At 40.1% G+C, this 14,722-nt stretch overlaps 1 protein-coding gene across 1 annotated transcript in view; it reads left to right on the top strand.

The window, feature by feature from the left end:
- The window catches only part of LOC147421071 (uncharacterized), a 108,367-nt gene extending 95,717 nt beyond the window's left edge, over positions 1–12,650 (top strand). Inside the window, exon 10 of the mRNA XM_086504359.1 lies at positions 11,761–12,650. Within this exon, the coding sequence (XP_086360485.1) occupies positions 11,761–11,814 (54 nt within the window). The 3' untranslated portion in view covers positions 11,815–12,650. The remainder of the gene's footprint in view (positions 1–11,760) is intronic.
- Positions 12,651–14,722: the final 2,072 nt, after the last annotated feature.

Here is a 14,722-nt window from a genome sequence, read left to right as displayed (position 1 = left end):
CCGTTCCCTGTTCCCATGCCAACGCCCCGCCTCCAATGCGTATTCCGTGTTTCAGACGTGAGTATTCGTAACAGGAAATGGTATTTTATGCCCATTGCCGTTCCCCGTTCCCCGTTCCCCGTTCTAGGTAACTATGGTGAAAATGTCTTGAAATGTACTATGGGCACCCTCTGTTCCGATCGAGGGGGGGAGTATATGTCTCATGACTTTAATGCATTTCTGACTAGTCGTGGGATAAAAGACCAATGTACAGTTCCTTATACGCCTCAGCAAAATGGTGTTGCTGAGTGGAAAAACAGGTCACTTACGGAAATGGCAAGATGTATGGTCAAAAGTCAAGCTTTGCCGCATTCTTTTTGGCTTGAGGCCATCATGTGTACCACTTATGTACTAAACAGGTGTCCTACAAAAGCTTTGCAGTCTATTACTCCTTATGAAGCATGGCATGATAGAAAGCCCTCTATTGAGCACATCCGCGTTTATGGTTGTTTGGCATATTCTTTGGTGCCACAAACACAGCGCAGAAAATTGGATGATAAGGCTGTCAAATGTATTTTTGTTGGTTATAGTGCTGAAAGCAAAGGTTACAAGTTGTATCATCCACAAACAAAGCGTATTCTGGTTTCAAGGGATGTTGTATTTGTGGAAGATTCTGTTCAGCCCTTGCTGTCATGTACTAGAGACAGTGTTGTAAGCTCACAAGACATTTATGATACTTTGTTGCCTCTTTTAAGTGGTTGAAGTACGAATGTAAATTCCAATGAGGCAAATGTACAGCCTATGGGAGTTTTTGAAAATATTACAGATCAGCCTATTACTGATATAGATGTACATGATGTACTTGATGAGGAAAGCGATGGAAATGAGCGGCTAGAGGTATGCCAAAATGGCTAGTGCACACTTTCCGTGACAGTAAATTGGATGCACCTTCTATGCCTCTTGTGCATCAGATTGTTATGCTTTGGCTGTGTCTAGCTTATGTGATATAGAGGAACCTCTATCTTTTGATGAAGCACAGAATTCAGAAAATTGGATGGCTGTCATGCAATCAAAATATGATGCACTTATAGAAAATGACACATGGACTTTATGTGATTTGACTCCTGGCAAAAAGGCCATTGGTACGAAGTGGGTTTACAAGTTGAAATGCAAGCCGGATAGTGAGATTGATCTCTATAAGGCTCGATTTGTTGCACAGGGTTATGCACAACAAAAAGTCATAGATTATGAATAGACTTTTGCTTCAACTTGTCGTATGACTACTGTGAGTTATCTATGTGCATTGGCAGCTCATTTTGGTTGGAATGTACATCAATCAGACATTGTTACTGCGTTCTTGAATGGTGACATATTTGAGAAAGTTTATGTAACGCAGCCTCGCGATTTTGTCAAGAAGGGCAAGAGGATAAGGTGTGCAAATGTAACAAAGTTTTGTATGGGTTGAAGCAATCTCCTCGTGCTTGATATGAGAAGGCTGACACTCAACGAAGCTTACGTAACAGTCCAACAGAAGCACATTGTATGTAAAGCTTAAGGGCGATGTACTTCTCATTGTTGTTCTTTATGTGGATGATTTGCTGATTACTGGTCCCAATGAGGCACATATTGCTGAATTTAAGGCTGATTTGAATGCTACTTTCAAGATGAAATATTTGGGGCTCTTGCATTATTACTTGGGCATACAGTTTAAGCAGTGTGATGGTGGTATTGCGTTGTGTCAGAAAAGTTACATAGAGACATTGCTATGTAAGTTTGGACTTGAGGATTGCAAACCTATTGCCACTCCCATGGAAAAAGGTTTGAAGTTGAGTTTGGTGATCCTGTTGATGTCACTCTTTACCAAACTGTTGTTGCTGCCTCATTTATGTATGCAACACGAGGCCGGATATTTAGTTTGCAGTCTCACAGGTCAGAAGATTTATGCATAGCCCAGGGTCTAAGCATTGGCAGGCTGTCAAGAGGATTTTCCGCTACTTGAGTGGCACTCTACACCTTGGCTTGTTTTATCCCAAGGGGGGATTGTTGCCGCCAGACTTGCATGCTTTTTCGGACTCAAATTGGGCTGGTTGTTTTGACACGCGAGTGTCCACAAGTGGTTTTTGTTTCATGCTTGGCAGTTCATGTATATCATGGTTGAGAAAGAAGCAACCTACTGTGGCCACTTCTAGTTGTGAGGCTGAGTACAGGGCAATCTTCACAGCTACGGTTGAGTGTGTATGGCTGATTTGGGTGTTGGACAGGACATTGCCAACACTATCTACACTGACAGTCAGAGCGTTTTGGCAGTTGTGAGGAACCGAGTTTTTCATGCTCGCACAAAGCACATTGAGGTGCATTACCACTATGTCAAGGAGAGGCTCTTAGCAGGAGAGATCAACTTGGCGTATGTGCCAACACAGGACAACCTTGCAGATCTTTTCACAAAGGCATTGTCTCGTGAGAAACTTTCTGCAAAGCTTTGGGCTTGCTCCCCTATGTGGACAGATCGTGTCCTCAGGGCATGGCACTTCCCTTTACTCTTCATGCCAGCCCTCGTTCACCGCATCACTTCCATGGGAGATTTGCTACCATACATGTGGTAGTGATGTGTGTGAACACACTAGGACCGCCGGGATATTTTTTCCCTCTTCAGGAGGTTTTTTCCCCATGTATTGTATATACGCCCACCACTCTAGGGCTCTATTTTTCCATTGCACACTAAGTAATACACTCTCTGTTGTGTGCCTTGAGCTTCCTTCGTCTTCTCCAAGCTGTGTGTTTTCTAGCAACCCTAATTCCAACATTACCTTCTTAAAGCCGTAGAGAAAGGAATTTTTAGTTTTGTAGTAAATTTTGAGGAATCTGTAGGATCTCAAGGTGTTTGTACGCATTGGAAGTCTGTAGTTCTCAAGAAAACTTCTTTGAAATTAGCATCTTGCTCTAGGAACGTTTCTTCAAAAAGGAATAACTTACCTTCATTTGATCGTCATGCTCTTAGGAAATTTCATCATGATTTTGTAAGCTCTTATGTAGATAAGTGCTCTAATAACTTTGTTGTTACATGCAAAAAGAATGCTTGTTAGGCAAAGTAAACTTCCCCAATTTACAATGGTTGTGATCTGTTGATGCCAGAGGTTATCTTGAAACATCAAGAGTTTTGTAAGTCTTTTGGTTTCAAGTGCCATCGTAAATTACCTTTTTTGTATATTGTTTGGAAGCTCCACAAAAATCCTATCAAACCGAGATTTATAGTTGCTTCTTGTAACACCTCTCTAACAGAGGATTCTAATTGGCTTCGTTATTGTTTCAAAGCCATTTTGCCTAGCGTAAATGACAAGTTGGAAAAATCTTCTAAAGGAAGCAAACGTATCTATTGACTCAAGTTGGACTTTAAATGATTCAGTAGATTACAAAGGTTTTTGAACTCTTCAAGAAGCATTAATGAGAAATCATCTTCTTCATGTCTCCAAACTTTTGACTTTACACTGCTATATACGAAGGTGAATTTGGAGGACCTTAAATTCATAGTGAAGTCTCTTATCTCAAGAGTTTTTGCATATATGTTTGAGAAGGATAGACTAAGGCATTGTTGAAGGAGTACGAGCGGAAGTGCGACGCGAGAGAGAGTGCGAGAAGAAGAGCACGACGATATGGTGAACTCGCTCTACTGTAATGTGTAGAGCATAGTGAGTTCTTATTAGGTTTTTACAAAAGAATATGTGTACATACCTGGCGGCCCGCCCACTTACCTGGGCGACCACATTGGGCTTTATACCCCAACAACCTCCCACTTAAAGTCCAATGTGGTACTTTAAGTGTGAGAGAAGCTACTATACAAGCTAATATACAAGAGATGTAGAGAAGTGATGTACTACCCTACACCTAACTGTTTGCGAAAATGCGCAAAGCTCTCTGAGTGAAGTCCTTTTGTAAGTAGATCAGCAGGATTTTCTGTGGTGTGAACTTTGACAAGCTGAAGTTGCTTATCCTCGAGCATTTCCCTGATGAAATGATACTTCACATCCACATGCTTTGTCTTTGAGTGATAAACTGGATTGCGAGCCAATTGTATAGCACTTTGACTATCACAATATAACACAGGCATCTCTTCTTTGATTCCCAAATCTATTACTAGTCGATTAAGCCAAATTGATTCTTTGCATGCCTCTGATGCTGCAACATATTCAGCCTCTGTAGTAGACTGAGTAACACAATCTTATAATCTAGAACGCCATGATACTGCTCCACCAGCCAATGTAAAGACATACCCTGACGTAGACCTTCGGTTGTCTAAGTCACCTGCATAATCTGAGTCTGTAAAACCCTTTACACTTAGCTCCTGACTCCCATAGCATATATGCATACTCTTTGTAGCTTTCAGGTATCTCAATATTCCTTTCACTGCCTCCCAATGTTTCTTGCCTGGGTTTGACATGTATCGACTTACTACTCCCACTGCAAATGCAATGTCTGGGCGAGTAGCAATCATTGCATACATCAAACTACCCACTGCAGACGCATATGGAATCTTATCCATTTCAGCCTGTTCTTCCTCAGACATAGGATAATCTTGTTTGCTAAGTTTCACATATGGTGGCAATCGAACACTCAGTGCCTTTCCCTTCTCCATATTGAAACGTTGCAAAACCTTGTCAATATACTCTGTTTGAGATAACCAAATCAACTTCTTTGATTTGTCTCTCTCAATGCGCATACCAAGTATATGACTTGCCTCACCCATGTCTTTCATGTCAAACGATTTTGCCATCTTTGACTTCAAAGCTGAAATTTCTTCCAAGTGCTTGCCAGCAATCAACATGTCATCCACATACAAAATAAGGATCAGCCAACTACCATCCTTAGCCTTCTTTGTATATAGACAGTGATCGAACTCACTACGTTTGTAGCCTTGAGAAAGCATAAACTTGTGGAATTTATGGTACCATGCCCTCGGTGATTGTTTTAAGCCATAAAGACTCTTTAACAACTGGCATACCCAATCTTCCTTGCCTTTCTCAACAAACCCTTCTGGCTGCTGCATGTAAATTTCCACATCTAAATCACCATGCAAGAACGCTGTCTTGACATCCATTTGGTGCAACACCAAATCTAATATGGCAACCAATGCAAGCAAGCATCTCAATGTAGTCATCTTGACAACCGGAGAGAAGACTTCATCAAAGTCAATGCCTTGTTCTTGCTTAAAGCCCTTGGCAACAAGCCTTGCTTTGTACTTTGGCTGACTATCATGAGCGGTGATTTTATACCTGGAACGTGAGTATATGCCTCACAGCCAAAGACTCTGAGATGCTTGTATGAGGGCATTTTGCCTGACCATACCATCTCTGGCATTAAATCCTTCTGCAAAACCTTGCTAGGAGATCTATTTACAAGATGAACAGCTGTTGATACAGCTTCAGCCCAAAACCCATTTGGCAGTTGTGCATTAGACAACATACTTCTGACCTTCTCTTGTATGGTCCTATTCATCCTCTCAGCAACACCATTTTGAGGAGGATTGTAAGGAGCAGTAAGTTCACATTTTATACCTTTTGACTCACAAAAGTCCTGAAAGGCCTTTGAAACATACTCTCCACCATTGTCAGTGCTTAAGCATTTAAGCTTCTTGCCACTCTGATTCTCCACAAGTGTCACAAACGTTTTGAAAACACTAAACGCTTCATCCTTGTGCTTGAGAAAGTAAACCCATACTTTCCTCGAGTAATCATCTATAAATGTCATAAAGTAAGAAGCTCCCCCTAGAGATAGGTTAGGCATAGGTCCACACAAATCACTATGAACAAGTGCCAACTGTGTATCTCTTCTACTGCTTCTATGCTTATGTGGCTGCTGTGTTTGCTTACCATACAGACAATGTTCACAGAATTCAAAATCATTAAATGAAAAGCCAGGCAAATAACCAGAACGAGACAAGATTTCCATTCCCTTCTTGGACATATGTCCTAACCGGCTATGCCACAAAGAAACGTTCGGCTGCTCTGTTACATTGATTACATTTTTAGAGACATTTGATACATAAATCATGTAAAGTCCTCCAGACTTTACTGCATGTGCTACTGTCATAGAACCCTTGGATATCTTCCACATGTTCTGTCCAAAAGTGGTGACGTAGCCAGCATCATCAAGTAAACCTGTGCTGATCAAGCTCTTTGTAATTGCGGGAACATGTCTCACATTCTTCAGTGTGAAAGAAGAGCCATTCTGAAACTTCAATTGAACATCTCCAACACCTAAGATCTCACATGTCTGCCCATTGCCTAGCCGAACATGATCTTTAGTGGTCACATAAGAAGTAAACCACTCCTTGTTTGGAGACACATGAAGTGATGCCCCTGAGTCTATAATCCAGTCACTCAGTGCATTTCCATCAGATGCTGTAAGAAGAGCTGAGTCCATTGTATTCTTCAAGAAGTAGATGTCTCCTGACACTAGACTGTCATCCTCTACAACAGTGTTTGTCACATTTATTTCTTGAATCTTCACTGAGGACTTGTTCTTCTCACCATGGTCTTCAGCTTTCTCTTTGCCTTTTTCTGCTTTCCATTCTATGCAGTCTCTTTTCATGTGACCCTTCTTGCCACAATAGTAGCATTCTATGTTACTCTTGCCTTTAGCACTGCGGGACTTGCTACGAGACTGATTCCTCTTTCCACCTTTGTACTTTTCTTTGGTCCTTCCCCTGACAACTAAGGTTGTTCCTTTGCCTTTGTCCATCGTCTTTCTATTGGTTTCTTCAGTAAGCAGACTTCCTTCTACACCTGCTATGTTCAAACCATCTGGAGGTGCAAAATTACTCAAAGCTGTGCGAAAAGTGTCCCAACTTTCTGGCAATGTGATCAACAGGAACATAGCTCTAACAGGTTCATCAAACTTGACACCTTGAGCTAACAACTGACTATAGATTGTGTTGAATTCATTCAGATGATTGGACATAGGTGTCCCTTCTTTCATCTTCAAGTCAACAAGCTTCTTAACCCAGTATACCTGTGAAGCTGCACTCTGCTTCTCATAAAGATCACTCAGCTTTAACCATGCTTGATAAGCCGACATCTCGTCTGCTACATTGAAGTAAACGCTTTCTGCCAAAGTCAGCATAATGGTAAAAAGTGCCAATTTATCCATTTCGCTCCATTCATCTTCGTCCATATCTTCTGGTTTTATTCCCTTGAGCTTTATAGGTTTTATCTGCTTCTTTTGTACCAACACGTGCCAAATCTGCTTCTTCCACAATGGGAAATTGGTTCCATCCAGCTTCTTGATATTGTAAAGAGCAGTGTCCTGTGATCCAGCCATAGCTACGCTTCACAGTGGTTTACTTTCCTGGGAAAAATTCGGCAAAGTTTCCCCTGTAAACTAACCTCTAAACCAATATCAACCTGTCAAATGAACCAAGAAAGCTTCAGATTCTGTATAAATTTCGGCAGAGTTTCCTTTGTAAAATGGCTCTGGTGTATTCAAAAAACAGCTCAAAAAACATTGTCTCTCTGACACTGTAAGCTGCGGGTAAACCTGTCCTGCACCTGTACTGTCTCTCACTGTCCTGTAAGCATAGACTGTGACAATGCCTCAACGGCAGTAAAGCAAAGATGCAATCCCAACTGTCTAACTCACAGTCAATACATCCTAGCTGCCTATCTAAGGGTGCTCGAGGGATCGCTCCAAGACCTGTATTACCGAAAGGATCTCAACATTCGAAAATCCCCCAGCTCAATAAAACCTCACTTGACCCTCAACAAAGGCTGCAGTAAATCTGACAGTACATAGACTTCCCACAAAGTCATACATCCACAAATTTCCCACTATATGCTGTAACCGCTGCGGCGGTTGTTTGCTGCGTGACTCATAGCCAACAAACATACATCATCTCTGACAATACATCCCATGTGGAAGTACCTGCAATGTCAGGATGAAATCTGGAATATCAAGCAGCAAACACAAGCTACCTGATGAACTAGTGGATGTCGCCTACAGTCTGTGTGTAGATGCGCCCGTGTCGTATGTGACACGCCTCCAAGAACTGTGAGCCGTCCTTCGATGTGTAGACAGCCACAAATCAACACTCTGGGAGTGTCGATATCCTCAGCACCTGCAATCGTAGGCCAAAAACCCCCAATTTGCAGAGTCGGATCTGCACCCGTCGAGACCACGTAGTCGAAAATGGCCTGCGCAGACCTTTGTCGAAGCCGAACGGTGGCCGAGATGACCTGAGAATGAAATTCTGAGCGCACCATGCCCTACGGGCCTTCCCACAAGATTTGGGGCCGTGTCTTTGCCTGTCGAATTTCACTCCAATCTGAGTTGGTGACTCTAGCCTCCTGCAGTGCTGCCCCGAGCCTCGATCTGAGCTCTGATACCAGTTGAAGGAGTACGAGTGGAAGTGCGACGCGAGAGAGAGTGCGAGAAGAAGATCACGACGATATGGTGAACTCGCTCTACTGTAATGTGTAGAGCATAGTGAGTTCTTATTAGGTTTTTACAAAAGAATATGTGTACATACCTGGCGGCCCGCCCACTTACCTGGGCGACCACATTGGGCTTTATACCCCAACAATTGCTAGTAGAAAAGTAAGCCTTTAACTTTGACCTTCTATGGCTTAAAAGTAAGAATGTAGACGTAGTCACATAGGCAAAGAAAGAAAGAGATTCACCAGGATTGTAGATGACATTGACATCATATCTTGGCTGGATTTTCTTTTGGATAATTTATATTGAACTGTCGGTGACTCTCTTTTTAAGAAAACAATTGATATACCATTGGGCACCAACTGCGCTGTTTTTCTTGCCAATTTTTATCTTTTTACGTATGAGTTTGATTTTATGGAGCGTCAATATTTTTGCACAAGTTATGCAATGTAGGACGCTTTGGAGATTATCTTATTGTTCCTAACATTCCTTCTTTTCAAGATTCTGTGTGTTTGGATTCGAGTTTTGTAGGTGGAATTTACTTAAGGAGTTTTGTGAATGTAATTATACCACAAATAGTGATTCTTGTGCCTTTCTAGTATTGTTGTTGGAAGTAGATATCTATGATAAACGTCTCGAACCGGAATATGCCAATCTAAATATCATCTTTATGCCTCACATTTCTTCGAGCACCTCTCTTTTAGCTATCATTTGTTCTCAACTATTTAGATTTTCTCTTCTTTGTTCTAGTAAATCTGCTTATGTTGTTTAATCGTGCCATCTTATTTCTTTACTCGTTGAGAAAGAGTACTCATTCAAAAGAATCATGAAAAAAGTTCGTTCATTTTTGCATGGTACTAAGTTTATTTTCAATGTTTCTTCCTTTGGAATGTTTAAATAATTAGTGGTATATTCGATAAAAGTGGGGAGCTTAAAAGCCCACGTATTGTTTGACTTGGTAACACATTATTTTTCTGTTTAGATCTTTAGTGCTTTCAGTATTTTTTTTCTTACTTGACAAATGCTAGCACATACTCATCCTTTATCATGACTGAGTATGCGCAATACCTACGAAGGCTGATAGAAACTCAGTTCGTTGGTTTTATAGAGTACGTTCAAAGATGAATGACCTCTATACAAACCTGCACCTACTCTTTGGCACTGACGATGTGAATAGGGATGTCATAGCTGTTGTCCAGGCTATGCATGATAAAGGTGATAATCTTATTGGTCTTGTTTGGACGAGCAGCGAATTTGAGGTCGCATATTGTCAAGTTTTGAACTTTGTACTTCTTTGGTTATATTTAGCCTCTTCTAGGTAGGTTTGTAATAGTATTCATTTCTAGTATTTAGCGTACATTAGGATTCAAGAATTTGTTCCTTTAGAAGTTGTATGGAGTCTGATTTCTAGGATTAAGTCTTTGAGTCTTACCCTTGTTACTTTAAAGTTGAGTTCTTGTTTCAAGTTTTAGTTTGCTTAGTTTAGTAGTAAATAAAGCGATTTAGTTTTTTTTCCCCTTGTGTCCCTTGCTTTTGTATTTTTGTGAGTGTTTTATCCCCTCTTATAATTCGTAAGTTCAAACTATTCTGACCTTATGAAGGTATATGTAATATGGTGTGGTATTATCATACTATATAAGTTACAAGGGGCTAGATATCTTTGATCAAGTATATGAGAGTAGAGTCTTGCTAGTCATGCTCCTTGCGTGTAGGCTCCTATTAAGTGACAAGCCATGGAATAAGCTTTTGCTCCATAGGATTCTTGCATTGGTATTAATCTCACAGATGTGATGAATTTTCACATAGCAGGATGGGTGGTTTGATTTTCTCTGAGTAACGTGCAGCCCAGGTGTAGCTTCAGTCTGGCCTACACAGCTTTGAACCCCAATCCTGTATGGGGGACATGCTGTGTTAGCCTTTGGTGTGGAATGCTTTGTTCCCGAACGGCGACTCAAACAGCCTGCAGTCGATGCCAGGAGGCTTTTATTAGTACCATTTGAACCTTTCTAAGGTGTTTCAACTTTCAAAGCAAAAGGGTCTTATTAGCTATCCCAGGGACATGGCTTTGTATAGACATAATTTGATTGAAGATTTTAGGTCTTGAGACTTCTCAATCTGTGTAATGTTTCATGCAATGTCTTCTCAATGAGTCGTACCTGAAAGCTCAATGAATGTCTGTTTCTGTTTTGCAACCTTTATGGAGACATTTCATACTTCGTGAAACGGTCGAAACTTCTGAAACCGTTATACATACGAAAACTTCAAACTGCATGGCTACAGTGTCCGTCTAGATGGTACACTGGTGCTCTATATCAGGTACAGAGCAGCCTGGTTCAGAATTTCTTTTTTGCCTGCTCAGATGGTATACCTGATCTGGAATAGCTCGGCTCAATGTCACCTGCCAAGTCAGAGAGTGGCTCAGGCACCATAGACATGGAGGTTCAGAGGAAAGCCCTTATTTCTAGTCTCATTGTTAGATGTATATCTCTAGGGGATGAACCTTAGATTTGTTGTTTTTGTTGGACCCTGTGGGTTGTTGGAGATTTTCAGCCTTCATATCGATGGATCTTTATCAATGCACAGTTTCCTGCTGGTGATCTTCTTTTTGAGCTTCTACGAAGTTTGGTGGGGCTTGATGGTGCACTAAGTATGCTCCATCTCTCTGAACTCCATCTTCCTCTCTACTCTATTCTTACTCTTATTTAGTGTCCTTTGTGTGGATGATAGGTCACTGTGGGCTGGCTATTGATACTAGGCGATTCGCACTTGGCATAGTCCCACCTGTTACCGTAGCCATCAGTTGTTATCTGTCGCCATAGCATCCTTTGTGGATGGTATTTGGAACACCATGAAGGGTGATAGATAGCTGCATAAGCTCTTCCTTCCTGAGCTCATACGTCAAGAACAGATTCTGGATAGAGTCCTTATCCGCCTGCAGTAGCATGCGTATTCCTTAAACATATTGCACCAAAACTCTTCACCTTTGGTAGAGTTACATGGTATCATGTCAAGCCACCCTCTGATTTCAAGCAAGACCACTAGGCGTCGCACCATCGACAGTAAGGGCTGTTGTCATAATTGCGCAAGCGTGGCCACAATTCGACGACCCCTCCTGTATCTCACAAAGAAAGATTTGCGCTAAGCAGAGAGCAACCATGGCTTTTGAGCTCTGGTCTCATTGACGCTAGATTAGAACTTCTGTTTTGGTTTGTATTACATGACAAGACACAACAGTTGTACTATGTTTTGGGCCTCATATGCCACTTTGATCTTTAACTTGCAGATGGTATATATGTATCTTTCTTTGTTATACTTCCAGCTAAATTTATCATCATGTTGTGTGGTCATTTTTTTCAGAGTCTAAGTAGTTGGAATCGAGTATCGACCACAATGCATTGGACAAGAGCATAACAAAAGACACTTCCATCTTTTGAGTTTCCAGTTGTGCAAATGCAACTCAGCTTGACTTCGCTTGCCACGAGGGAAGATTACTTTGCGATACAAACCATGCAGTACAAGGCAAAATTCATCAAGTGAAAGCTTCTCTGCATTGATTTTGGCATGTCCTTTATTTAGATGCTTGTTGAACACATTCCACCACAAGATAAAGATGGTAAAGATGTGCTAAAGAGACCATGGTAGCCATAAGTAAATATGATCCTTTTGTTTGTAGCAAGCTACACACGATATCTACTAGAGACATTTTCAAGGGCAATGATGCTTTGTGAGAGAGATATCGACATACTTTTTTTGTTTTTCCCTTTTAGTCAGTTAGAGTGTGCTCATAAGGATCCCCTAACCCACAATAGCTTTGCACCCATTTTTGAAAATCAAATGGTCTTACTTCCTTCATGTAAAATCATGCATGGAGATGCCTCCATTGTGACATAGTACAATGCAAGCATTTAATCATTCAAATGTTTCCCAGTGGTGATGAGTATTATGTTCCCTCCATGCTTACAGAGTGGCTCACACAAATGGTCCTCGCGTGGGCAAACTTTTCAAATAGACAAAGCTCATTGAGGTTGTAGCTTCAGGGAAAGCTTACCCATTTTGCACCTTACAAATTTTTTCCAAATTTCACAATTTAGTTATTGGATGTTTAGGACTCATAGTCAAGTACTCAGTTTTTGAGATTGTAACTTGTGATCAGTTGTTAGTGTGGTTGGATATATCAAACATTCAAAGTTCTTATCCTTTATGGTTATTTATAGCAAGAACTTGTAACCTATTTACCATACATTTGTTTAAACGACATGGAAGCCCTGAACAATGTTTTGTCTTAATATTTAATTTTTTGTCTTATTATCTTTAAAGTATAATTAAAAACAGCCTAAAAAGGGCATTCAAGTATTTAGTTGTTGTCCCAAAACTAATGTTAAGTGTTATGGAAATCTACTAATATGCTAAAGGACAAATTTATTATGAAATTCATGTCTTAATTTATTAGGATCTAATCAAATATGTTGAAACATTTAGAGTGTTAAAATTTCATAACTTTAAATCTAGATTGTAGAAGATGATTTTTTTTTTTCTTGTGAAAATCTACTAGTATGTTAATGCTAAGCTCAACAAATTTATTTTCAAAGTCATGTATTGATTTTATTAGCACATGTTAAATCTTCAAAAATGTTAAAATTATGTGGGTTTAAATTTAGATTGTATAAGATAATAATAAGAACTTGTAATCATGTGCATATTCTCTACAGGAGGATGAAAACATAGTAGCTAGATCAAATCTAACCTTATGTTTAGCCTCTAGCTCGAGTCAATAATTGAATGGAACTTTGTTATAATGTCATTAAATATTGAGAAGAATCGATTGGACTAGAAAAAAACCAAACTATGTCCATTCAAGAATATATTAAAAAGAACGAGCCTTTAATATTGTGAAATTGTAGGTATCTAACTTGTGTAAAAATCATAAGAATTTTATAATCATGTGCATATTGTGTGAAGTAAGATGGAATAAATAGTGGTTTGTCAAGTTTAAATTTAAATTAGTCTCTAGTTCATGCTGGTGGCTAAATAAAGTTTTGTTTGTGATAATGTTAAATAGAAGAAACAATTGAATTGGAGAATCAAAAGTTATTTCTATACGATAATACATTAGGGAAAAAAGCCTTTGATATTTTAAATTCTAGTGAAAGCGCGGTGGTAATGCATGTGTTAGTTTCCACCCAATCGTGCTATCTTATAGCCTTCCCCTAAGTACACACTGTCCGGCCATGTTGATGGCCTTGTCCATAGGACCCATGTCTTTACATTACCCCCCCCCGGTGGAGAATCGTTTTCGTCTTCGAAAACGAACGTAGGAAAACGTTTCTCCCATGTAGAACCTTCTTCAGGTCTTTCTAGCCATTTTACCAACACCTGTCGTTTGACATGATGTCTAGTGCGAAGCTCATGAGAATCCAAAATCTTTTCGGACTCATGAGAACTGCTTGGCGGTGCAATAAGGTCAACCAACACATCTGTGTCAATGATATTATCATTCTATCCTAGCTGTTTTTGTAAACGGCTAACATGAAAAACAGGATGAACTCGTGAGTGCTCTAGAAGAGCTAACTTATAGGCCACTTGACCTATACATTTGAGAATGGTAAACAGTCCACAATAGCGTGGTGAAAGTTTAGCAACTTTTCTCGTCTTCAAACTTTCTGAATGCTCCGAAACTTTGAGGAAAACCTTGTCTCCTTCTTCGAAAGTACCAAAACAACAATGCTCATCTGAGTACTTTTTATATCGATCTTGAGCTTGCTTAACATTTTGTCGAGCAACTCGAAGCATGTCAAAATGGTCTTGGAGAAAATCCTTCGCTTGCTATATCTTCTCCTTACCCAACCCCACCGTAACAGGTGATTTAAGTTGAAATCCATACAAAAGCATAAATGGGGTAAACCCTGTAGTCACATGCTTTGAACTATTATAAGCAAATTCCAATATAGGTAAGTAGTCTTCCCAATTGGTTTGCTTCTTGCTAATGTATGCTCGTAGCATATCCTCTAATATTTGATTAACTCTTTCTATTTGACCATCCGTTTCTGGATGATCAGTTGTACTTAGATTAAGTTGAGTTTTCAATTTTTGGAACACGGCTCTCCAAAAGTGATTATCAAACTTTCGACCTGTCACTAATGATACTAGTTGGAAGACTGTAGAGTTTATATATACGCTCTACAAATAGCCATGCTAATTCTGGTGTTTTACGAATACCTGGATGACCAGCACTTGGACTATCGTGACACTTAAATAAGATTTGGCGTGTAGTGTCTGAGTTCTTTGGCACACATACTCTACCTTTATGGAGTAAGTAGCC

This window comes from Adiantum capillus-veneris, chromosome 28, assembly GCF_014529385.1.
Source record: "Adiantum capillus-veneris isolate H3 chromosome 28, ASM1452938v2, whole genome shotgun sequence".
NCBI lineage: Eukaryota > Viridiplantae > Streptophyta > Polypodiopsida > Polypodiales > Pteridaceae > Adiantum > Adiantum capillus-veneris.
The sequence above is the reverse complement of the archived record's forward strand: the minus strand, read 5'-3'. Positions and strand labels throughout refer to the sequence as shown.